Raw genomic sequence first — 26,625 nt, 5'->3', positions numbered from 1 at the left:
GGGGAGTGCTTGCGCAATCTCCGAGCCAAAGGCTTATGATAAAGTACTTGACAATAATTTCAGATCGAATTGGAGTTTGGAAATGTTGGTTTTTGAGAAGAGGGGAAAACCAGAGTACCCGGAGAAAAAGCTTTCGGAGCAAGGACGAGAACCAACAACAAACTCAACCCACATATCACGCCGAGTCCGGGAATCAAACCCGGGCGACATTGGTGGGAGGCGAGTGCTCTCACCACTGCGCCATCCCTGCTCTCCTTACGATTACTTTTATGATTACTTTCGTAGATCAACAAAATCTTGGAGTCCTCTTCAGTGTGGGCCTCTTACAGAGACCAGAAACATGACCTTTTCATTTCCGACAAACCCGCCGTGGCCGGTTACCTGACAGGGACCGCGGGCGTGGCTGGGTACCTGACAATGGGCTCTGGTAATCCGAGCACCATGTCCAGCGTGCCCCCTCCAGTGGATAGAGAACAACCCGTGGAGAATAACAGTTGATCATAATGTGGGACCTGATACTGCAAACGACTATAGTCAGGCTGTGTTGATACGAGCGTGATGTTGGTAGATCTGTGTAGGTGAGTCATGTTGCGGACCCTGGACAAAAGCCGTCAGTCCTTTTTGAACGGAGGGGCCAATCATTACGAACAAGCGAGCGAAGACTTAACCGAGCGACCGCTCTTCTCAGTCTCCACTCGGCTTTTTCGCTCACTACTAACAGGTCTGGATTGACTTGTGGCGGTATAGAAATTCCTTTTCAAGATTAGGGAGCTTAAGCAACGACGACGGGAACGGCAACGAAAACGTCGCCTGAAAATATATCTTTACTTCATTTGTGCTACTTCGCGATTATTTCAACTCGCTCAACTTTTACAAAAATGGCGAACTATCCAGGAACCAAATTGGTAGGAGTGGCGTACAAGTTAAGAAAAAAAAAGAAAAATAACCGTCGTGTGTTCACGTTCTCCACAAAACCTTAAATGTGGTCATTTCACGTTGTTGTTTTGCAGAGGACGGCAAACAAATGTACCAAAATGTAAAACGCACGTGCAGAGCGATTGTTTTTGCTCATTAAACATTTTGTTTTGCAGCGTTGTTGGTGCCGTCGCCGTCGTCGTTGCTTAAGCTCCCTTATCTCTCATTTTCACGTTCGGTTTAGCACAGCCTGGAAGACGAAATATCACAAGTACAGACACTATCATGAGACTTTAGGAGCCGTTGCTATCAATATTTCCAATTCGTTGCAAAGTACCGAATCATCGCCTTTTTTTTTTTTTTTTTTTTCGCTTTTTGTTTGTGATGAAATAATTTCGCAACACATCTGAGACACGTTTATTTAGCAAATTGCGACATGTTTCTGGTTGTTAAGACAACTAAATTAAATTAAGATTTAAAATTCATGGCAATTGATCGTTAAGTAGGAATTTTTAAGTATCGCAAACTGATAGATTTTTCCAACCTCGTTTTTAGGGCTCTGAGAAGTTGTGATTTTTTTTCAAATTAGTTTGAGCAGTCTGCTTTATGGCTTGGGCATTTTCTTGTTGACCGTCTCCTGATTTTGTCATCTAAAACACGTTAACATCATCAGTTCGCTCAGATTTTTATCATTTCTAATTAATTTAATAGAAAGATTCGGTTGATCTTCGGATATAACGAGGAAATTCCGAGATGAATCAGCAGCTTTTAGGCACTGAGACGATGCGTCATGAATAATCGGTAGCTCCTCGGATTCTACGAGGATACGCCGACGGAAATCGGAAGTCCTTCGGATTCGTTAACGAAAATATGCCGAAAACTACCCAGTTAAAGTTGTATTTCTCTCCTGCGTTTAGGGCAAGTTTTACTTTGCAAGATGGTATTGTTCAGTTTCTTTTCTTCTCGGTATATTTTCGAGGTATTTTTCTCAAACCACTTCACAGTGCCTTCTCAGAAATGTAAAACGTTGTCACAAGATTCAAGCCATAGCGAAATATTCAAACAAAAAGCAGAAAAAATTAAGAACATTTTTTTAAAATTGAGCTAGGTGAATATTCAGTTGAATGTCAGTTAAAGCGACTGTAATATAACGCAAAATAGTATTGGCTTTTTATACCAAATAGGACAGAAATAAGAAGAAAATATATTTTATAAAATGATGGCTAGGTGTACGAATAAAAATTGTGACACTTCAATAGTTTGATTTCTTTTATTTTGTCTAAGTTTCACATATTCTCCTCCTTTCAAGCTGTTTCGTCACGCAACACTCCAAGCAAACTTTGCGTGACGTAAATAACAGCTTCGAGAAGCGAAACTTCTCATGTGTAGAATTTTTCATATATATTAACTTTCAGCTATATATTACTTTCGTTATTGATCCATTTTGCCTGTTAGAGAGAGGGATGGGAGCCATGAATGTTTTCCCTCCCCTCTAGTGAGTATTTATAGCCTATTTACAATACAAAAATAGTACAATTATCGAGAGCCTAAGATATTTTACACCTATTCATGTAGTAACCACAAATTTGAAGATTTTACCATGACGATTCGAAAAATATGTGTTTTCTCTGAGCCGAGGCCGAGGCTCGATTTTATACAAACCAAGATATGCATTCTTCCAAGTTTAAAGGGGTTTGTTTGTTTGTTAGTTTGGTACAAGAACTCGTCGGAGCAGTTGATGCTATTCTATCAAACCAACTAGACTGATGTTTTCCTGTTCTTCGAGAATAAATCCCTCAAAAACTGTGATAGAAAAGTTCTGCATTCTATGCTTACAAAATTCTCCAAACGGATATGAGGTTAAATAAATCTTTGTGGCGGTAGACCCGCCACTTTAAATACGACCCCACCCCCCAGTAGTTTTTTGTTTCCGGTTCCGCGACATTCGAATGAAAAAATCGGAACTGCTTAAAGGTTAGTTCGAGTTACTTCCTACAAGTTTTTTATCATAATGTTCGGCAGTCCGTTTCGTCTCCTTTTCCATGCTCCAAGCTCTTTAGATTCAAGCCTGAGGTACTTGAGCCATCTTCTGTATTCACGGCTGGTTGATGCTCTAAACACATAAGACTCTTTGCCCACTGAAACCACCTCAAATGCATCTTTAAGCTCTGCAACGGAAGATGCAGCATAAGGAAAAGGGCAATACACAGAAATATGTCATTTCCGAGTTGCTTTGAACCTCATTATGAAAGCGAGGCAAAGAAAACTAATTTTTAAATGAAAAGCTTGGCACTTAGCCTCACTTTCAGAATGAGATTCAAAGCAACTCGGAAATGGCCCTATTAGATTGGCTTGGCTTTAGTTGATACTAAACCAGTGAACAGTGTTTTTCGCGCGTTCTGATTGGCTGCTTAAACTCTAGATATCATTTGCTATTCACCTCTCAGGATTGTTCCTGGTTTTCGCAAGCGAGTTTCTTTCACCAGTTTCTCAGAAGTAAAGTGACTAATCGAGGCTGCCTATCCTCAAGTTTTGTACATACTAAAACAGTTATTGACCTCAGTGTCGGTGAGAAGTGGTCGAAATTTTCCCCGCCGCTTCGCAGCAACTTGGTAAATATCTACCATTATGCACCTCCGCTTCGGTGAATAACTGTTAACTATAACGTTACGCTGCGGAGAGTCGACATAGTTAGACCTCGGAAATAGCGTATTGCAATCAGCTCTCAACTTACCAGAATCCCTGTAAATAACGCACATGTCCAGATACAATGGATCCTGTGAATGAAAACCAATAAATGTTAGAAGTTAGCATGTTCTTTAGGTTCCTCGATCGGTCTTTTGCCCCAGCAATAAGAGAGATTTTATGACAGGTTTGTTCAGGAAAAAGCGAACAAATTCTGTCACTGCTTTGTCACAGGGGTTTGGGGTTAAATAGTTCAACGTCTGCACTTTATCAAGCAAAGCACAATTTAACATACCTTGAACAGTGTGTACTTTCCACTCATTTTCTTCCTGAGAAGCACAATGGCTGCGTCTGTCACCTCACCCTCCCCGGGGAACAAATGCTCCTCACACTCCCCCTCATCGTCAGAATCGATGCGAAGAAGCTGCGATGAAGGAGTGGGACAAGAAAATTGATTAAAAGGGAAGTGTCATGGGGTTTTTGACCTCTTTGTTTAAAAATGATGAAATAAGACCTTCACTTAGCTACAAAATAATTTTAGAACAACGAGAGGAAAGAAATAGACTCAATTCTTGAAAGGAACAACTCGTGATCTGTTCTAGCGCGTTTTGGAAACAAAACTACGAAAACTTGAAAAACGTTAGCCTAACATTTTTCAAGTTTCAATCCATTCCGACCTACTCTGTCTCTGCTTGGCCAGAGGCACTAATCGACAGTTTTATTGCACTGGGATAATAATTTATAACAAAACTAGACAATAGTTTTTTGTTTCCATTGACAGACAAACGTTTTTGGGTTTTGAAATGACATCAGATTCGCGTGATACTTCCCCTTTAAGAAATTAAGTGACATCGGGTGTAAGATTTTACACATTATACCAGCACAATTGTGGCCATAATAGTCAGGCAAAAGAATGCGGCATTATAACAGAATAGTAGAGAGGAAACTGCCAATGTTAATTGGGGCTCCCTGGTCAGGCTGAGAGAGGTCTGGGTACTTGTCACCTGACGAAGCGGTGTTGTATTTGTGCAAATAAATAAAATCTATGAGATCAAATAAAAATGAATAAATTACTTTATTTAAGTGGCAATGTATTTAGCCCACAGCACTTACTGGGGGACACTCTCCAGATCGAATTGGAATTTAGAAATGTTGGCTTTTTAGGAGAGTGGAAAACCGGAGTACCAAGAGAAAAAAACCGTGAACCAACAACAAACACCCTCCAGTTGTTGTTCGTGTTTTAAAGTATAGCAGGACTAGCTAAATAACAAAAGGCGAAAACTCTTGTGAACCCAACTATTAGAGCTTCATGCCCTATTCACACCAAGGATTAAACACGTTTAAAAGCTGTTTAGTTAAACACAGTTTAAAATTGTTTCCTTCATAAAAGCTGCTTTCGGATTTTTGTCGACTACAGATTTAACACAAATGAAAGCATAAGTTAAAGTTTACTTGAATCCTATGTCTAAGCCAATGGTTCAGTTTTCTGTTACCAATTTTCATTTTGTTAAACCTGGTTTAATTAAACATGTTTTGTTGGTGTGAATGGGGCTTTAGTCTATCAGCACCACCACACTTCCGTATATGTACATGCTCTCCTTTAATGGACACAAACCTCGGAGTGGCCTCTGATACAGAACAATGCACACACTGACAGAGCTCTCTTGCTATTGCGCCGGTTCCAGGCCGTGCCAAACTCGTGTATAGTGATCTGTGGACGAGTGAAAATGTTGGTTCAACAAACGTGTAGTCATCTATAATGCTACTTTATTAATCTAGTCAAGAATTGTTGGGCGCATCAGGGTTCAGTTGTTCAAAGCCCGATTAAGCTAATCCAGGATTAACGTGAACTTTGATGCGAGTTAAATTAATAATCAATAAAGATTCTCCCAAAAGATTTTTGTCCCTCGGTTTTGCCTTAGACTTTTCTTAACCTTTAGCTTAAAATTAGCTTTTTAAACCATTAAAGACAAGCGAGTTAAAAATCTCGACTAACTTTTAATCGTGGATTAGTGTTAATCAGCTTTCCAACAACCGGGACCAGGTGGATTCCCGGTGAAATTTAGAAAATGCACATTCATTCGGGCCAAAATATGCTCAAAGACTAGTATATATTATCCATGGCTTGTAGCGAGAGTCTAGTCCGCGTGAAACCTGAGGCGAGAGAGGAGCGTATTGCTCGGTGACGTCATCGCCCAAAGAAACTTCCAGTGATCGATGGAGAAGGCCTGGAAACAAGCCTGTTAAAGTCACAGCTATAAGACGACTTTTTTTGCTTGCGAAAGGCGACACGATATATATTGTTTTGTTTTTTCCCGAAAAATCGCCTTCCCTAGCTGCAGAAACAAGAAATCACTTGTGTGGCTGAGACCGAAAGCATGATACAGATAGTCTGCAGTCTTCGTAGGTACCAAGTCCACATTTATCCTATAGTAGCCGTGGAAAGCCTACAAGTTATTAACTTAGACAACCTTATATGTTGCAAATTTCCTTTCATTATATTTCTGGGACTGGAGTTCCCCTACAACTGCGCAGCCTGTAGACCCCGTTGCCTAAATTGAAACCAGCAGTATACAGTCAAAACATTTCAACTACGTCGTGCGAGAAATACAGAGAAAACTATAATTAAAACTTGTTCTTTACCTGGAAGACACCATGCATTAGCAGCTGCATCTCCTCCATGGTCCAGTTGAGAATGTCTGACGCCATTTTCTTCATCTGTAGTTTATCAAGTGAGTCCGACCGACCAAGCTGTTGGCTCGCGCGGTATCGCTTCTGGCGCGACTCAACTGCTGTGTTCAACTACAAGAAATAATGGAATAAGTATTGGTTTCGCACTAAAAAGATTCAGCATTACACTAGCTCATTTAAATCGTGCAGTGAAAGGAATTTTCAGAACTTTCGTGCCCTATTGCCTCCTATCATGAATTGACCAAGCCGCACTTACGCAGCACCATATTTTCTATTTATTAATGACAGCCGAGGTGGCCTCTCTTATAAGCCTGGTGGTTTCTTGAGGTCTCCTCTTGACTTATAATTTAAATGTTTTCTTCTTTTACTAAGGCAAATAAATGATTATAATGATGATGATGATGATGATGATGATGATGGTGATGATGATGATGATGATTTTTAAGGTTGTTGTTTTATTTCGCTAGTTTTGCTCATCTTTCAGGGTTTACGAAAATAAGTCCACAATAACTGAGGAAGTGAAATAGTTTGACACGCTAGCTTGCAAGACAGAATATCATAAAAATTCGCTTGTTGTTACTGCACAGTTGCCTTAAAACCTCAAATTTTTGCCATCCACCCTACCGGAAAAGATGACGACTGGTCCATTTACCCATAATTCTTAGCGTACGAAAACTCTAAAAACGCTCATAAAAACGCACAGAAAAGCTTTTTAAATATTAAACCTATTATACCTATTGGCTATGTTAGGTTCGCAAGGTATTGTGGTAAAGTGCATAGCCGCCATCGTTTTCCCGTACGGTGGTTGGATCTGAAGGGACTTTACATTTTTCTCAAGTTTTGCACGTGACGCACGATTCTTACAAATTCTACGCCACACGAAAATGAAAGGTATTGGAGTATGCTCAACTGCCAGCACAACAGTTTTTATAATTACTTACTGCATTTATTTTATTCAGCTGTTCTTCTAGCTTTCTTTGCGCCATTTTGAGTTTCTCTCGATCTGTGTTTCTTCTAGGGCTGGCTTTACATATTCTACTTAGTAGCAACGGGTATCTGAAATGAACAGGAAATAGTGTGGTTTTACACATATGACGGCTGGTAAATGGAGCGCTGTGTGATCAGTATGTCAGTGACAAGTGATAAGAAAAACAAGTTGACTGCCAAGCTGTGTAGCTGTTTAGATGATTGGCTGGCTAACTGGCTGACTGACTAACCAACTGACTGACTGGCCGACTGATTCACTGGCTGGCTGGCTGCCTGGCTGCCTGGCCGACCAAAAGACCAACTGACTGACCAGCTGGCTGGCTGACTGAATGACTGACTGACTGACTGACTGATTCACTGGCTGGATGGCTGGCTTGCTGACTGGCTGACTGACAGACAGACAGACAGACAGACAGACCGACTGAGTGAGCACTGTAATTAAACGTTAGTTGTTAAATCTGTCACTTACTTCATGATCCTTTGTACAGGAGCAAGGATAAACGAGTTTAAGTCCATTTTCCGGCATTTTGGGTTTTCCCGGCAAGTCACCTGAAATGTAAATAAGTCACATTACTCTTGCTTAACTATAACAAATTTTACAATAAGTGTCAAAATTCCTGAGTGCTGATTGGCTCGTTGCTATTGTCTTTAAGAGTACAGACAATAAAAATGACGTCAGATGTAACACGCGCGCTTTGTCAACGGAGGTCTACGCCCACCCCTCTCACCTCCCCCATGATATGATGAAATAGCTCCCTTGAAACGAGGTTTGGTCGAGATCTGTACACTAAACATTTAACTCAGTGTAAATTTTCTTGAAAAAGAGCTTAATATCTCCAGCTCAGGGCATCGTACTCACATTTAGGAAGATTCTCAGCAGTTCTGTTTTCTTCTGAAGGGATTCCAGTAAAGCGGAAGCAGCCGTCTAAGAGTAAGATTTCACGAAAAAGTATTAACTAAAAGCAAATCCTCTAGAATTTAGTTGTAAGTGATTGAGGTTAGAAATGGAAAATCATTGACGTGGTAAAGAAAGTTAAGATCCCATGTTTGAGGTTATTAATAACAATTCATGTTTACCTGTTTTGAACAATATATCTCGTAAGCCTGGAAGAAATCTACGCTCTCCAGAAAAATGGCTCCAACGTTAACCTCAGAAAATTCCTAAAATAAACAAAAGAAAAAACTAAGACCGTGTTCACTTCTAAACATAATTTAAAAGAATGCGTGTGTGATACGGTACTGTCCTTGAAGTGCACGCAAATAAACTACATTTTTAATAGTCTCCTACACAGCCGTTTTTAGGCTCGTCACGCAGCACTCCTCCCTGGGGAGGAGCGTTGCGTGACGAGCATAAAAACGGCTGCGTAGGAGAATACATTTTTAATGGTTCTTTTATAAGTGTGCGCGTTATTCAATGGTCAGTTTTGAAATTTTGAAATCATGAGGCAATGTGCTGGCCACGCAAGCACAATGAAATCGAGATCACTTTCGGAGTCGAAGTGTTGTGGTTATTTTATTTTGGGAGAAACTTTGCGGGCTTTTTCAGAGCGTAGAAAGGAAATTTTAATATTCAGGAAATCGCCCGAAAAAAGTAGCGTTTGTTATAAACAGCCTAATGTCTGTGATTTTCATTGAATTGAAGCCTTTGCACTAAACATTCTTAAACTTAAAGTAAAATACCTCATCCCCTTTCGCCACTGATTCTTCCAAACTTTTCTGTAATTTGGCGCAAAACTTGGAGTTCACTTCCAGCAATTCCTGTGAAGCAATTAAAAACATTCATTAGGAAAATGGTGGTATCCAGTAATTACTTGTACTTGAAAAGAAACTTTTGAGCTATTTTAAAAACAAGAACACTGATCATTCAAGATCGTTTAGCAACAAGGAAATTGCTTTTTATTGTAAGGCACTTTTTTAAAGCTGACTTAATTAAAGAAGTAATTTTAGCTACCTGTAGATTAAGAAAGATGGCAGCTAGGTTTTCAGGACTCAAAATTCCACCGGACTGCATTGGTAAGTAGAATTCCTGAAAAGAGAAAAATAATGAAATTTTAACGCAAAAGTTCTACCGTTATTGAAGCTGAGCACATAAGAAGTCTCAACTCTTGTGTTCCGTAAGGTGTTGTGTTGGGCTTTCTCGAGCCATTAGCTATTTTCACAAGCTCTGGTCGTGATGCGTGAGTGAGTGAGTTTTGCCCCTTCCCCCCACGAAAAAAAACAACAACATCCAAGCCTTGGAAAAGACATCTAGAGCACGTTGCTAGGAAGATGAGTGCGTCCCCTTTGGCAACTTTGAAAAATGTAGAAATTAATTAAATGACTCCAAATAGTGAGGCATTCATAAACGTCCAAAATCTTCATATTGAATTTAGTTTTAAAGGAAACGAGCACGTAAACACGGGTGAAACACACGACGACGAATTTTTCTTTCTCTTTCTAAAGTTGGGTACGGTCTCCAAGAATTCAATTGCAGGAATGTTCACCCACATTTGACATTTAAAGCGAGTTGGAATAATCGCGACGACGTTTAAAAAAAGGAGAATTCATTTCAATACTGACGCTGCCGTTCGTTCGTCGTTGCTAAATCTCCCCTATAACAAATCAAAACTAGCTCTGCTGCAAAATTTCAGTGAATTGTTTGAAAGCAATCATACCTTCGCAATGTTCGACATTTTGCCCAAAGCATTTGCAGCCGTCGTAATTACAACAAACGTTTTCTGGTCTGACGATAGATTTATGTCCGTGACAAAACAGATCAGAAGTTATTTATTTCTCCGGTGTTATGTCATGTGACTTTCTTCCTTTCATTAAAGTATTAAATTTTCTTTGTTCAAAGAATTCAAAGTGATTAGTCGGGGACAATCAAGATTAAGCTTATTAAAAATAGCGGATTCATTCAACATAAAAGCTTGACGTAATCTGGAACATGCCCAATAATCTAATTTAAAACTTCGCCACCTTGACGAAAGCATTAACTGCACGAAATTTTTTCCACGAATTTCGAAACACTATTTTAATAATGAAACTGCAATATGTTTAACATTCTCTGGATGAGGTTTAAAAGTATGGGTTGTTGGAATGAAAATGCCAGATTCTTCGCTCAGTTTATATCTTGATAAGACTGGCCAGGCAGGCAAAGCTTATTAATTTGGTTGAGAGCATTTGAACAAAAAGTGCATTTTAGAGCGGTTTTAAATTGAGTCTCGTGAAACCAACACCAAAGTAATTACTCTGACGAATCACAACAGACGTAAACAGCGCTATGAACCAATCAGAACTCGAAGTAAATACATGCAACCGGCGCCAAGCGCGGGAAAACGCGTGCGAGCAAGTCACGATTGGTTTTGGTTTTGCGTCTTATTGGTTAAGAAAGTGGCGCGAGTTTTGTTAACCAATCACAGAGCGCAGTAAAGCAAAACCAAAGCAAACCCGAAATTACTTTCGACACACAAATGAAAACGGCTCTAACCAATAGGATTATAACAAGCTTAATGCGCTCGCATCAGTGAAGTAAATCTCTTCGCGCACGCGTCTTTGTTGCAGTTGAGGTTTCATCAAGGCAGCAATTTAGGGGTCACCATAAACAAACGAAAAATTACTTTCCCTGGCAAGAAGTTATGGTTAGCAACAAGAGTATATCTCTAACCTCTTTTAAAATCTGCAGATCATTGCCATAGTTGATCTCAGTTTGCACGAGTTCGATGATGGCCTCCTTTCTTTCCACCTTTCGATCCTTACACTTGGGACAAATCTCAGGCTCGCTAGCTTTGCTTTTCTTCTCCGGTGGAACGTAGTGCTTTAGACAATCTGGACATTCAACCTTCGGGCAATAGAAGGAAAAAATTTATGCACTGAATCACTTGAGGACGTGTCTTAACTCTGCATTCTTTGTAATCGTAGTACTACATAGTCATTAATACATTTGTTTGTTCTCGTAGAGAGGAAATTGTTCGGTTTTAAAGGTGGCTGGGACCAGTCTCCAAAACTTTGACCGATCAATACCACCACTCTTTTTCAGTTGATAAAGCAACAATGATATCAAACAAACCGCTAATTATCCATGAACAAGTGATAGTTAGTTACCTGACTTAATAGGTTACTATAGCAACAATATAACCTTTTACCTATTACCTATTATTAGAAAATGACCAGAACTTGTTTACCGTTGGTGCCATTGTTAAAGTATTCACCGATAAAGAGCGGAAGTAATGATCGATCAAATTAAAACTAAAGAGAAGCACTGGAAACCGTTATGAGTCACCTTCAAAATAATTCATAAGCCCATTGGCCTATCAAATGGTCGATAAAAAATCACGTCCAGTGGTTTTAAAACTCGATAAAACCTCGTCCTAATTAGTATGCGGTGTTTAATGTTTTTCTCGTATGCTAATTTCCAACGTTCACAAAAGCATCATTGTTATGAACTCTCTTGACACATGCTTTTCCAGGAATGTTTTTGAAGCCGTTCAAAAACACTCGCAGCACGTGTTTTATCGGGTCAAAAAATCACTCGGCTGCGCCTCGTGGTTTTATATCCCGATAAAACACTGCTGCTCGTGTTTTAAACATTGCTTAAAAAATCAAATTGCTTTATTAGATTTGTAAAGCTCTTTCTTAACTTACCATGTCTTCTGTGATAGAATGTGTCGAGCTCTTCTTTCTCGGTGCAGTATTCCCGCTCTCATTGGCCTTTCTTCTGCGGGCCAATTCCTGCCAGTGCCGAGCGGAGGCAGCGACAACGGACCAATGCTCTGAGCTCTTCATTACAATCTCCTCCCACGAGCGCCTCATGGGACTCTGGCCCATGTCACCTCCGACACCGCTGTCTGTGCGCTCCACATCAACTTCACCTTTTGGGTGGTCATCTGCAGAATATTTGAGACTGGGATTTAGAAACTGGTTAGTCAATTCTCGCTCTGTTTCTTAGCCTAGTTTACACGAATGAAGTCAGCATAAGAGTCTTTATTCTATAGCAAGAAAACTGAGATAAGGGCTAGAGCTAAAAGTGAACATATGAAAATTTGTGGATATGAAATGCGGAAGAAAGAATGGATAAATGAATTGATCAGCGAAGTTATATACGCAACTTAAGCAGTTGCGAAACGAAAGCCTGAAAAAATATGCAGGCTTGAATGGGATTCGAACCCATGACCTCTGCGATGCCGGAACAGCGCTCTACCAACTGAGCTATCAAGCCAACTAAGAGCTGGTCATATTGTGAGTTCGTAATATACAAGTAGAGGTGATCAGATAGAAGTTAATAAAAGAAAATTCATGCATTTGAACTGCGGAAGAAAGAATTAATAAGTGAACAATCAGCGCAGTTATATACGCAACTTAAACAGGGGGCTAGAGCGTGGACTCATTCCATTCATGCCCAATATTAAGGATAATTTCTTTAAATTATATATTTGGATCAATCACTGGTAACGGCGATTACGCCACCATTTTTTGAAACATTATGTGTCCAGCTTAGCTTCACTGTAATGAAAACTGGATCAGAAGACTTTGTCGGCCGTTAAGAATTAATTGGAGTCATCGTTAGTATTTTCTGTGTTATATTTTTAGCGATATCGCCATGTTTCGGTCTTTGTCATACCCGCACTTTCCTGTGTGTACGTATTAAAGCACTCAAGCTGTCACATCGTTGTCCAGCATTCGTTTGTCCGTTATTGTTGTTGTTTTTTGTAAATTAGAGCATTCATGCTTACAATAGGCGAGTTGCCTTGAACCTCATTATGGAAGCGAGGCTAAGTGCAAAGTTTTTATTATAAAAATTAGTTTCATTCGTATGCAAACATAACTAATTTTCAAATTAAAAAAAATTTGCATTTAGCCTCACTTTCATAATAAGGTTTACAGCAACTCGGACATGGCTAATTGTACTTGCTCCTAGCGCGTTCGAAACAGTTTTTAGTTCAGCTGCTAGAGGGGGAAGAAGATTCATTAATATTTTAAAAGCCGAGCTTTGGCCTACACAGAGTCACTTTTCTCGAGCTAGAGGAGACACACACAGGCTAGCTACTTTACACAGCTCTATATTACTATAAATGTGAAATACCTAAATGCACATTCCATGATGCTAACAAGACGTCTTACCTTCAGAATCTTGATCGTCGAACACTTCATCACACTCAGTTGCGTTGGAATCCGTTTCAAATTCAAATAGATGGGCGGAGCCACTGTCAGCACTAATGTTGCTATGGAAACTTTCCCATCGTCGCCCTCGCGTTCCGCGCTCATCGTCGAGTGAATCCGTATCACCATAGATACTAACAGTGTCGTCCATTTCCGTGTCCGAGGGCGCACTGCTGGCCACACTGAGCATGCTCGTGTGAATTCCGCCTCTACGAAGGCCTCTTTCCCCTCGGAATCGCCGGCGTCGGGTGTTCGGTGATGGCTTGTCCAGTGAACTATTTCGTTTGACGTCGATGCAGTTCGCAGAATTATTTGCTTCGGTATTTTCTGATTCTCTAATCTCACTTGTGCCGACAATATCCGCCAGTTGTTTTTTGCTTGGTAGTGGAGATTCTCCCGGTGACTTCGAGCCCTTATTCCTTTTGAACTTTGTCGCGCACAAGACGGCTCTAGACGTTCCACGTAAGCTTACTGCGTTTTTCGTCTTTCTCGGTGAATCTGAATCCGCGTCAGATGGGCTCGAACATGCTTCATCTTCTGAAATTTTACTTTTCACAGCCAGCGTTCTCCCTTTCATGACGTCCGCAACAGAAGCATCCAGATTTTGTCCAGAGCTTTTTGCAACAATGCCTTTCTCCTTCACGATCTTCTCGCTTGAACTAACTTTTGTTAAATTTCCCTTACTCGTATCCTCTCTCACATCTCCCACAATGTCGTTACGAATTCCATTCTTTCTTCTAAGTTCCCTGAACCTTTCGGCTGCAGACTTCTTCGATTCATTTACAACACTCTGGTTATCTTCCCGTTGAGAAACTGAACTGCTTTTAGTTGTCGATCTATTTGAGTGATCCGTTGAATTTCGCCAATTCTTTTCGCTTTCCACTGTTACTTTTTCCTTTCCACGGGAAGACAACTTTCTTTTAGATTCATTCTCACAGCTTCCTTCTTTCACGTCAGAATTGTTCCCCCCAGACAAACCCTCTTTCGTTTCATTCTTGGGACTTCTCGATTTCCTGTGGCCTTCTTTATCGTACAATCCATACTTCAGCATCAATTGGTGAATCACTTCATTCTTGGAGAATGGACTCTCCTGGCGACCTTTAGAGATCTTGCGTGAAGTTTTCGTTTCCTTCACAGCATCCGCCTCATCATGCTTGGCTTCTGTTAGCTCCGTTGACTTGACGATATACATGGGTTCTTTGATTTTTACTTCGCCAGAAGAATTCAATTTGTATGACTCGGTAAGTCTCTTGGTCGCATTCTGCGCCGAGATATCTTTAGAACTTTCGTACATAGAAGACAGCCTTTCCTTCAGAGCTGACCTCATGTCTGCCTTACGCTTTGAGTCGTGTTTAGCGCTACTCTTTGGGGATTTCGAATGTTCGTCTTCCTTAGCTACTTTTTTACCACCTAAAGTATTACTCAGTTTTGAATTTCTCTCCAAATTTTTCTGTTTAAATTCCCGAAACGATGGAATTGGAACTTTGGCCAAAGGATACTTTTCTCTGGGGCTTTCCACTGATAGCGGTAAGCTGTCCCGTCTTTTTTCCGAAACCCCACTCGGAAGGGATTGTTTCTTTTCCTCTCCTAAATTAGACAATGACAGAGTACGGCTTAATGTTGAAGATCGCTCTCGGCCTTCGCTGTTAGATGTTCGGTTAGCATCGTCCCTTGTCGTTGAATCCGATCCTTGCAACGAACTCTGTTGAGTAGACGACTTATAGACCGGAATTTTACGCCGAGAAGAGTAGTCAACTGAACGTGGCGAACTGGAAGTTATTGTCGACGACTGTCCTCTTCCGAAGCTACTCGGAGTTTCCGACTTGGAACGAAAATATTCCGTTTCTCGATCGTACCTTTGCAAGCCACTCGTGCTTCCATTCTCTCTTGCAATATAGCCTCTGTCATTCAGCGACAAACTATTATCGCTGAGGCGAGAACGAGATTGCATAAACGCACTACGAGGGGAGAGCTCAGTGGCGTATGAAGAGAATGAACTGAAGTCACTGTACTGAGATGGGGTGGGTGAGGCTCTGCCACTGTGGGGGGTACGGTAAGGCGTGTTAAAAGGAGGATAGGAAGCAGATAGATCCGGAACGCTTCCTGAAGAACGCAAAATGTATTCACCATTGTAAATCTCTGGGGTTTCGTTAGACTGAAAATAGAACGTTTTTGCTTCGTAATTGGGATAAGCAAATGTTCTTTGAAGAGTTGTGGGGGAATGCGAGAGAAATCCAGCGTCGTTACCAAGGGTACTAAGATCACTCAAAGATCGTGATACAAGCCTTCCCCTCACTTCTACCTCACTGTCGAGTCTTGGTGGAAAGTCACGTGCGCTTGCGTGCTGGTAATCTGGGTTCCTGTAGTGATGGTTCATGTCATTTATCACACGTTGTTGGTAATGATGCGAAAATGAGTTCTCCGACCCTGGTGAACGGAGATCAGGGTTAGATTCCGCATGGTGAAGACTGGGGCTAGACACCATATGGGTAGGGGCGCTTTTAAGATATCTAAGATCACCCGGATCACTGTGGTGTGATTGGCTATGTGGTCTGTAAGGTGATGAAGGTCCATTATCCAGGGTGACTCCCATTGATGGGTCACTATGGCGAGATATACTACGGGGCCTTTGTAATGAAGGTCCATTCTCTGTCTTGGGCCACATTGATGGGTCACTGTTGGGTGTTGTACTATGTAGTCTATGGAAAGAACGCCCATTTTCTGTACTTGATCCCACTAAAGGGTCACTTTGGTGTGGTATGCTGTGAGGCCTTTGCAACGAAGGTCCATTCCCTGTAATGGGTCCCATTGGTAAATAACTAGCTGAAGAACTTGCTTTACTTGGAAATGATGAAGGTTCGTTACCGCTGCTCATTGGAGACTGTGATCGTCTTGCTCGAATCTAAAATAAATAACAAACTTCAAAGTTCATTAAATGTACAGAAGCTGTTAGTCCCTCAAACATTTCCACCCAACATCCAACAATAAAATAAAACCCATAATTAAAAGACCACCCCCACCCCCGTTAGGGTAACCTCCTTATTGATCCTTATCATATTAACTGTTGGTTTTCTGCAATAACGGCTTCCCGTTTATCTTTAGCGCTATAGGGTTTGTCTCGTTTAAGCTTAAGCTTATTCCTTATTGCTGTCTTTGTATTTTCTATTTTTAAAATATTTGTCATTTTTAAATCATTTGTAAGTTTTTAAAGTATTATGTAGTTTTTCTTTTCTCAATCTACAGGGCCCCACTGAATATCACTTTCGTGATGTGGGCTCCCTGTATAAAGATTATTATTATTATTATTATTATTATTATTATTATTATTATTATTATTATTATTATTATTATTATTATTATTATTGTTATTATTATTATTATTAGCTCTAAGTTGGGTGATAACGTCACCAAATCAAACTTGCGTGGACAGTCTGAACTTGTCTTTGGCGCATTTTTGTTCATCTCAATTGTCGCTTTATAAGAAGATTTTATTCAATCATAAATAAAGTTTTAAAAATAGCCACACACAAAACGACAATGAGCAAGATTAACACACTGTTCAATGAAAGCAAAATACATGTTGTCTAGGGTTTGTAAAAGAGCAACTTTAAGGCTTTTAGAAGCAGTTACTACACGCACTTGATGCGCATGCATACAAATTTTTTTCCAGGGTTCTGAAAAATTGCATATTTGGTCTGAAATAGGGTCAGAGTCTGGAGAACTGAGTTACACACCCCCACCAAAATATTCAACGAGTCTCCCCCCCTCCCCACCCCTCAACCCCGGGTGGGAGGCTGCATTGTTACAGGCCAGTGATAAGGTAAGGTTTGATTCTACAACTAGCAACTAAAAAACTGTTTTCTGTCAGGGCTTAAATTTGTATGTCTCTCCAATAATGATCACCCAGGTGAACTTTGTCCCAAAAATAAAATCCTTGATTAATAACATAAATTACATAGCTGCTTAACCGTATTCTAAACATAAACCACAACCTTTGACAAAAAAAAAATGACTCGCTACGGTCCGTAGTTTAGACAAAGAACATTTACGTCTCCCGCTGATGTTCTCACGCTCGGTTCCGGTAATGGCTGTTGTTGATCGCTTGGCAAATGTCCGAAGAACAAGGTCATGTCAAAAAGAAATTATTACTGCTTTGCCGTCCTTCGAGTTTACGTTGCTGAAGAACCAGGAACTTAACTTAACATTCTCTTGTACATGCATGAGGATAAAGAATTTGAATGCTGTGTTTTTCACAACCTAAGAGCAACAGATCGACAATGCAAGGTACCCCGCGACAGCAACAGAGCCAATTGATTTTGAGAAATTGCTTTCGCTAAATTTACACTGTTAAGTGAAAAAATCACAATAAACATTAACTGACACTAACATACCACATTTAAATATCCTCTATGTGTTCATCCACGTCCGATTTTCAGCCTCTGTACTGCATTTTATGCATTAAAAATTGCTTACTTAGCTCGACTGCACCTAAAACCATAGGGTGCAAATGAAGTACATCCAACAGCCTATCAAACGACACTTATGGCGCCAAACCGTCCCAAGAAAACAGCGCAGAACAGTTGATTCTGTTCCCAGGTAGTGCCTTCGCTGTCCTTGACTTAACTACTAAACTTAATTCACGAACGAGGAGACAGAATCGTTTTAGTTAAGCTTGCTCTTCCATGTGGAAGATTCTCAAGTCATGACGTCACCGCTCATCTGGTTTTGAACAGTGAGCGTCGTATTGGTCATTGGTTACCAGGGAGACGAAGCAAACAATAGTCGATACTGTTTGTAAACTTTAAATAGAATGTTGTCGCTATTTTTTAAAGGCAATATAAACAAGGACAATAGAGCTATCGCGAGTCTGGGCACCCCGCAGTTTGCTCATTACTGCGTCCAGCGTAGCGGAAAGAGCAGATTCAATGCATTCGATTCGTTTTATTATGAGATAGAAGTACACAAGACGGTCACAACTGATCCTTTAAATCGAAAGCATAGAGCCGCTAGAATAAAATATATATATCTTAAATTTTCGGGAGTTCACCTGGGTGAACTTCTCAAGGTAAAAGCTACCAAACTATTTTTAAAAGTTTAAAATCTATCTCAAGATCTTTCAAGGGTTCAAGGCCATTCCTAATAACAGCCAATCCAATTGAACATTAACTTCATGTCTCTAACCAGCAGTGTCTCCCACCTTAAATGTCAGTTGACTGCAAAATTAACGGTGATTCGTTCAAAGCAGGGATGAGCTTGCACACCAAAGAAATTTCAAACTGCCAGTTCTGTCCTCCATGAAAACGCGAGAATGTATAACTGACCGCTTTGTTAACCAGCGAGTGAAATTCAATGTGAACTGTGGACAAGGGAGAGTTTAACTCCAATAAAATCTTACGGATTTATTACCAGCTGGCGTAAAGCAAGACAGTCTCACAAAGGAGTTTAGAGTGGAGCTATGGGACAGAATCAAACACAATTTGAAGTTCCCACAATCCAATGGACGCAACCAATTCCTTCCCATGATGCCTATGTCCAATGGAGTGATTGGAAACGAGTCAAACTGTAGTTGTTGTCTACGTAGCAGATGTTTCAGGGGGGCGAGAAAATTTGGCAAAACAAAATAAAAAATAGAGGAGAATTCATATAGTTTACGCGGAGACGTACGCCTGGTGTTTACTTCCTGTGTAAGAAAATTCGTCGCAAAAAGAAGATAGAAAACATTTCACAGTGTTAAAATTTAGTTTCGGCGACGACAATGACAACGCCGCAAAACAATAGGTTTAATGAGCAAAAACAATCACTCTGCACGTGCGTTTTGAATTTTGGTACACTTCTTTGCCGTCCTCTCCAAAAGATCGACGAGAAATGACCAAATTCAAGGTTTTGTGGAGAACGTGAACGCACGACGGTGAACTGACTTTTCATTTTCTTTCTTAACTTGAACGCCACTCCTACCAATTTGGTTCCTGGATAGTTCGCCGTTTCTGTAGAAGTTGAGCGAGTTGAAATAATCGCACAAATGAAATAAAGTTATAGTTTCGGGTGACGTTTTCGTTACCGTTGCCGTCGTCGCTGCTTAAGCTCCCTAATGACATTTCGACAAGTAATTATATCTACCCTCCTGTTCACAGAACAATGAAGCAGAAGACGACGCCATTGGTAGGACTGTAAAATTTCGTAGTTATCGTTTACCTCGTGCCAGTTGATGCCCTTGAAAAACGGATGAGACTGGATCTGGTCACCTCGACACACTTCACCTCGCAATAGTCTATTGATTAGATCACTGGCAGCGGCTGAGAGGGAACTGGGAAGGAAATATCGGAAGTGTTATCAATACAACTGATGGAAAAGAATGCACCGTTGAACACATAACCACAGTACATTACGAGAAAAAAACAGTTTACACACAAGTATATGAAAAGAGCGACAAGGAAGATTGCATAATTTCACAGAAATGAACTTAAAGGTATTAAAAATAAAATGAAAAAAAAAAAAGAATCTGCAGCAACCTTCGTTCAAACTGGTTTTAATACACCTTGCACAAATATGTTTAAGCAGCCTCAAATAAAGTTTACTTGAAAGGTTTGCCGGTGCAAGTCACTGAATAAGACTTACGAAAGTTATAAAATTTTCTATGACGTTACAAGCTCACACGAGACTTGAACTTGTGCAAGCCATGTCGGACGCAAGTCGAGGTAGGACCGTCTCACTGCTGCCTTGCTCGCGCGCTTACCAAAGAAAAACGATAAGAGAATGCTTACATGATACCTTTACGTTTTTCTTTCAATACACCATTTCCGAGTTGCTTTAAACCTCATCATGAAAGAGAGGCTAAGTGCAAAGGTTTTCTTATGAGAATTAGTTTTCATTTAAATGCAAACAAAACTAATTTTCATATGAAAAGCTTTGCAACTTTGCCTCGCTTTCATAATGAGGTTCGAAGCAACTCGGAAATGGCCTATTGAAAGAAAGTCGTAAAAGGTATCATGCAAGCATTCTCTTCTTTGGTATAAGCGCGCTAGGAGATGAAACATTTATACCACACACGTTTATGTTAATCTTTTCACGGCGGTGTAAGTTTCGTTCTGCAATCACACGACGTTCTTACACCATGTAATCCGCCTTAGTTTAATTAGGGAGGCCGAATCACGCATAAGCTTTCCAGCTTCTTTTCGGTCTCCTCGCCACTTTAAATTATTTGATTGTGTCTTGTTTGTAATTCCTTTGTGTGGTAAAAATAATTTTAAACATTTTTGAAACTAACAAAAAGCAATAAACAATAAATAACGAAAAGTCACGAGAATCCCGTACAACTATCGGCATGACTCACACCCACGTGAGATTTAGGACCGCGGTATGGTATAAACAAATACAGAGGCACGAAAGAGAACCACAATGAACTTATACTTTTGTTACTGCGCATACTTTCTGCCAGGTAATGGGCTCCTGGTTCTGCGCATCTCGTGATACTCGGGTTTCCTATGGGTGGTGCCTACTAATACAGGGATATTTTGTGCGGTTTAAAACTATGCGGAGAAAGCAGAACTTAGCAAGCACTTTTGGTATGCATAAAGAAAATTGGGGGTAACCACGCATTTTTCAGAGATTATAAAGTTTCAATTTGGAAAAAACGTCATACACTGCTTTGTATTTTACTGTTTTTAGAATAATTAGTGCTTCATAAACCGCGCAAAAATACTTCGGTATTAGTAGGCACCGTCCTTAACTACAAAAATGCCCACACTTAAAAAATTTCGGACGATAAAGTTTGAACGATTTCTTGGCTCAAATGTTTTTTCTTGAAATTTCGGAGTTTCGTTTTGACAGTTCAGTTTTGACAGTTCAGTTCCAACACAATAATCTACTGGATATATTTTGACTGAGAAAAAAACAACAAAAATCAAAGAGAAAAGTGCATAAAAACTAACTCCTAGCATGTACATTTGTCTTCGATCATTGTTCGAACGAATTTCAAAACTCGCAGTTTGAAGAAGACGATAAATAAATATCTTAAGCTTGTTATCCTAGCGAAGCGAATGGAGTCACAGTGTTGCGCATTTTCGTAGCTGAGCTTATACTTGTTGTGAAATGCTTAAAATTGCAGTTATTTGCACATTAACCTTAATTATACATGGACATTTTTGCATCCGAAACTTTATTAAACCAATTTTTTATGATTAAAGTACTGATTCGAAAGTTGTATCTGTACTTTGAAAACACCTCGTTAATAACGCAACCTTCGGCAAGTGACATCAACGTACTTGCATCTACTTCCGTTTGGTGACCAATCGCTAAAAGCTAGCTTCCGTAAAATCTGGGTCCGAATTTTGAGCTTGGCAAAAATAATAAACGCACTCAACTAAGAAATCATGATTTCACTCATTTTCTCTTGGTGCGAGTTACTCGTAACACGTTTTGAAGGGCTAACAAATTCATGATCTGTTTCACTCGCGTGTCTAAGTTCATTTTTGTATGTGGCATTCGTGTGTAATGAATATTCTTACCGTTATTTTAACCCGTATTCATCCGTCTACCAGACGCGTAATATTTTTATAAATCCGATAGTCTAAATTAACAACATTTCTTTTTTTGCTTGTTTATCTTGAATACGAATCCGTCTGAGTTACGGAAATTTTTCTCATTTTATTTCCCCTAAATTGGAAATCATTATACCTCACAACAAAAACATAAATGGCTGAGATGCATAATGAAAGCAGGGGAAGAGATCGAACTTTTGCTTTTAGCGTCCTATGAAATTCGACTTACATACGGAATTAATTTTAAAGCTTCAGCAATGAACGGTAAGAAACTAATTTTTCTTGTCATTTTTGTAGTGTAAAGCCGCGGCCACACGAGCGATTTTTTGCTCGCGCAGGTGATGCGATTTTTTCAATTTTTGTCGCGTCGCCAGCGCAAGAGGGTGGCCACACGAGTGACAAATTCTAGCGAGTTTGGCGACAAATTGAAAGCCGCGTGAATAGCATACTTCAAGAGACCTGGCGCTATAAACAGACGTGGCGGACGGCCCTTTCGGACGAGGATATTGTTTTTCGCCTATTTGCATTCTTCTTCTTGACGATAAAAAGCAAACGAAGGAAGAAGAAAATTAAGAAAAGGTCAACGTGGGTCCGTCCGTGGCTCGCAAAGAGAAAGGAACAAGGATTTTACCATCAACTTCTCAGTGACGAAAATTTCAGTCGTTGATATCCCGGCGTTTCCCGAGCTATTGCGGATGACGAGGCTTAGTTGCAGGGTGGCTACACGGGCGCTATCTCTACGATTTTGTCGCGAAAATTTCAATTCTGGCGACTCTTTTCTTGCGATTTTTTCACCTGTCGCGCCGCAAGTTCGAGGGTGGCTACACGTGCGATTTTCATCTCGCGCTGGCGACGCGACAAAATTTGAAAAAATCGCATCACCTGCGCGAGCAAAAAATCGCTCGTGTGGCCGCGGCTTAAGTGTAGTTGTATCAAATTAAACTTTCGCCATGTTCGGATTTACGTCACTCTCAAACAATAGGTAAAAGCTCTTTTATAGCGTTAAGCACCGTTTATTCTTAAAATGACGACGACAGCTTTCCTTGTCAACATTCTGAACTAACTGCCGGTCACGTTTGCAGAAAGCACGAAAGTTGGAATTCTGAAGAAACAACTTAAAGAATGTTTAAATGCACAGTTCATTCGGGACTATGATGCAGAATAAAACGCAGTTTAGCAACAATTCACGAACATTTTTCCATCAAAACGTGCCTCTTTTATTCAAACAATATGATGTCTTCATTGTCTTTTAAAGGATCTTGTCAATCTGACATAAAGGGCTTTGTTTTTAATAAAATACTACGGAGCAACATTTGTTGAAGTCTTACGTTCCATTTTATATCCGGTTTAAGGAAAGACGCAAATTCTCATCTGTAGAAAAATCACGTATACTGCTTTCTTACCTTCAACAATCCGGTAAAGGCTGTAAAAAATACTAGCTAGTGATACAGAATCCAGCCTTTCTTCCCCGGTATATGTTAGTTCATAACATACTTTCTAACTTCAGTCAACTATTTCAGTTGCAAAATGTAAGACAACTCAAATCTCAAACCCAACAAAAGACTCAGATAAAAAAAAGTGCTTAAGTAAGCGAACTCAAGACTTAAATGCCACGTGGCGGCAGGAAAAATAAGCGAATTGATCCCAAAGGAGCCAGCTCAAGGCTGTAATCTTAATAAAAACAAGTTACTACAAAAAATCGCAAAGCCTAAACTTAATTTAACCAATAAATAGGAATTCAATTCAAGACCTACAATGTAAGCCCCCAAAAATGCAACTTGCAAGCAGCAACTGATGGGTTTTTGTTGTAACGAGATACAATCAAATAACGTTAAGTTAGAACGTGGATAAATAGTCTGATCTTCTCAGTAATTTGGATTTTAAAAAGCCGATAAAAGAACAAAAAAATATCTTGCCGTTGAAACTGAAAAAACGAGGTAGAAATGTTGAGGACAGTTTTAAGCTTAATTGAACAATTGTACAGCAAGAGATTAACACTTCTATATGGAATTGAATATACAGTGTAATGAACTATTCATTCAAAGTTATGATTCATGGCATTCTGAGATGAATTTAGTTTAGTACTGGAAATACCAATTATATTAACGCGTAACAACTTTGTTGTTTACAAACGTAACGAAGCAAGCTTCAATTTACCTGAGAAGTGAAAATAAACACATACTTTAAATTGTTTTGAATTGAAACGGTGCAATATGAGCACAAGCACAATATAACGCAGATTTAATGAACAAAAATACAAGTAAAACTTCCGTTTACCAAATCGGCGTCAAATCGCAAAAGGCGCCAGATAATTTTCTTTTAAAGCCTACATTTCTAAGATTCGGCTCGAAAATTTACATTTTTTATTCACTTGGAGCCCGAGTGCTTAGAAAAGATTTAACTTATAAAGTGGTGCTCGCGTTTTTTCAATACTAATTGAAACTTTTGTCTAATTAAGCGCTGCTAAAAGCAATTTTCTCAGTGTTGCGAGACGAAACTATATTTAACTTAGATTAAACAGGTTCAGCGACCCAGAAATCGTCAAATATGACCGAAATTCAAGGACTAAATGTGTGTTTTATAGATAGCGCGACAAAAATAGCTAATCAAAGCTAGTTTTAGACACTCGCATGGGTTGTACAGAGTTTAACAAAGTGGCACTAACGAGCCCCTAAATGAGGTGATAACGACTGCATTGAGCAACACGATAAAATAGTTTGACTTGTGATGATAATAGAGTTGGATATAAGTAGAAAACTTGTTATACACATACCGCTCGTTTGCAGGCCGTGGATAGCTTTCTCCTGTCAGCATAGCACAGATCACACTTCCGAAGGACCTCCAGTCTTCTTGAAAATCAAACTCGCTTTTAAGATTGTGGTTGTTGTCGCAAGGGTCTCCATGGCAAAACCCATCCAGCGAACAAACACATTCGTATTTACTCCAGTAAAACTTCCCGCAAAAACTTCGCCAGATTACCACATGCCCTTCAGAATCCAGATATACAGTGTCTGGGGTAAGATCTTTGTAAGCCAGACAGGAATTATGTAATTCGCCCAAAGCGATTAAAATCTCCGCCGCGCAAAACCGCGCAATTAGTTCAGGAAATAAACCGCCACTCGACCTGATGCGTTGAGACAATGTCTGCCTGCCCGGGAAATCCAAAATGTAGTAGAATTTCGATCGCGTCTGAAAAGTGAACTGCAAACTGACCCAAAATTGAGAGAAACTCGACTTGGTTCGCTGAATGTACGGGCTAACGGGAGCTTTCGAAGTGACATCCCGGGGAGATACTTCCATGGTGAAAAATTCACCTGTTTCTTTATGCCTGACTTGATAAAGCTTGGAGATGCCATTTCTCTGTAGAAACTGAAAATAATTCAAACAAAATGTAGTAATGTTATTATGAAGTGCAAAAAGCAAATATAAGCGAGCAGGAGAGATTTCACGATGCTATTCTCAGCTGGGACAGAACAATCGTCTACCGGTTTCAGAACTCGCGAAAACTTTATAAAACCTCATTGAAGTTTTCAACATTTCCCCAAACTTACCGAATCGACCTCGAAGCAATCTGTCCCGTGGACTTTCCCATCAATCATGTCCAAGTTTTGCTAAAATCCTTCGGTGTAGCTAAGTACACAAACCATTTCTCGTCCAATGTTGTTCCTCTCGGCTCAAAAAGCGCAAAATTCGGCGCGTGGTACTGACAGGGCCCGAGAACAACTCGAATCCATCACCAACCTGCACACTACCAAGCGATGAGGCTTTACGGGTAAATTTCTACGATCATTTCCGAGGAGAGAATTTGTTCAATGTTTAGACAAGTTGTGTGGATTAAGGCGACTTATGCACACGGCAGATTTCTGACTTGTGAATGTTAACACAAGTATTAAAATGCGTCACGTAATCTAAACCAATCAGCGATAGGAATCCCGTCTTTGTTAATTAGCCATTGCTCATTAAACTTGAACAAACACTGGCCCAAATTGCCTGAATCGAGCCACTAAAAAGTTTGATTTATAGGCAAAGTGCCATCGATCTTGACTCCGTATTTACGGTAAACAAACCAAAGATAGTAACTACAAGAAACGTAAAAATGACAAGTAACGCTTTTGTAATCAACGAGGTTAAGTTGAGGTCAGAGAAAATTTTGCATCACAAAAGTTTCTGCGTTGTGAATAAAGAACTCTACGTTCAACAAAAGCTAATTAGCTTGCTCAGAAAGCTATGAAAAAATTACTTTAAGAACCTCATAACATACGCAGAAACAATGAATGAAGGCAACAATCTTCTGAAAACGGGAAAAGACAGCAGAAGAGACTTGGAAATCGTGTTTAAATTTTACGGAGGAAGTTACTGCCAGTTTTATTTGACTTTCTGCTCTGGTTTTGTTAATCCGATAACATTATGGGAAAAAACCTAATTATTCAATCTAAACAAATTTAAACTCATGTCAGCTGACACAGCGCGCGTGTATAATTAAAATTATTAACGTTGGTACCCAAACATTTTTCGCGCCCGTTAGAACTTCTTGATGTCTTAATATAAAAGCTTGACTGCCTTACTAACAATAGCTCGTTTCAGTTGAGTTACGCCTGGAAGAGCAGCTTTCCAAAAGCTACAAACAAAAGCAATTAACCCACAGTTTGACGTAAGGAGTGTTTATGTATCT

At 39.9% G+C, this 26,625-nt stretch overlaps 2 protein-coding genes across 5 annotated transcripts in view; one reads left to right on the top strand and one right to left on the bottom strand.

The window, feature by feature from the left end:
• Nucleotides 1-2,171, top strand: part of LOC146455133 (dnaJ homolog subfamily C member 13-like) — a 50,868-nt gene extending 48,697 nt beyond the window's left edge. Inside the window, exons 73-74 of one of the 2 annotated variants that reach the window (XR_014859119.1) lie at nt 286-1,635; nt 1,678-2,171. Coding sequence is in view for 1 of the 2 variants with exons in the window: in XM_085094810.1 (XP_084950936.1) it covers nt 286-498 (213 nt within the window). In the remaining variant the exon portion in view is untranslated. Of the gene's footprint in view, nt 1-285 lie in introns of both variants that reach the window. The other variant, XM_085094810.1, reaches the window with a different exon arrangement.
• A 436-nt stretch (nt 2,172-2,607) lies between these two features.
• Nucleotides 2,608-25,808, bottom strand: LOC146455132 (uncharacterized). 3 transcript variants are annotated; one of them, XM_085094811.1, is made up of 17 exons: nt 25,505-25,808; nt 24,727-25,322; nt 19,609-19,720; nt 13,378-16,318; nt 11,902-12,143; nt 10,925-11,098; nt 9,230-9,304; nt 8,959-9,036; nt 8,356-8,439; nt 8,138-8,203; nt 7,748-7,827; nt 7,233-7,347; nt 6,244-6,402; nt 5,216-5,311; nt 3,896-4,024; nt 3,650-3,692; nt 2,608-3,083 (listed from the first exon to the last, which is right to left on the bottom strand). In XM_085094811.1, the coding sequence occupies exons 1-17, from the start codon at nt 25,550-25,552 to the stop codon at nt 2,908-2,910; spliced, it is 5,214 nt and encodes a 1,737-aa protein (XP_084950937.1). In that variant the 5' UTR covers nt 25,553-25,808; the 3' UTR covers nt 2,608-2,907. The 3 variants fall into 3 exon arrangements, with proteins under 3 accessions (XP_084950937.1, XP_084950938.1, XP_084950939.1); XM_085094812.1 differs by lacking the exons at nt 19,609-19,720; nt 24,727-25,322; nt 25,505-25,808 and adding an exon at nt 17,808-18,104; XM_085094813.1 differs by lacking the exons at nt 19,609-19,720; nt 24,727-25,322; nt 25,505-25,808 and adding an exon at nt 17,890-18,104.
• Nucleotides 25,809-26,625: the final 817 nt, after the last annotated feature.

Source organism: Pavona decussata, unplaced genomic scaffold (assembly GCF_977016875.1).
Source record: "Pavona decussata unplaced genomic scaffold, jaPavDecu1.1 SCAFFOLD_286, whole genome shotgun sequence".
NCBI classification, from domain to species: Eukaryota; Metazoa; Cnidaria; class Anthozoa; order Scleractinia; family Agariciidae; genus Pavona; species Pavona decussata.
The sequence above is the reverse complement of the archived record's forward strand: the minus strand, read 5'-3'. Positions and strand labels throughout refer to the sequence as shown.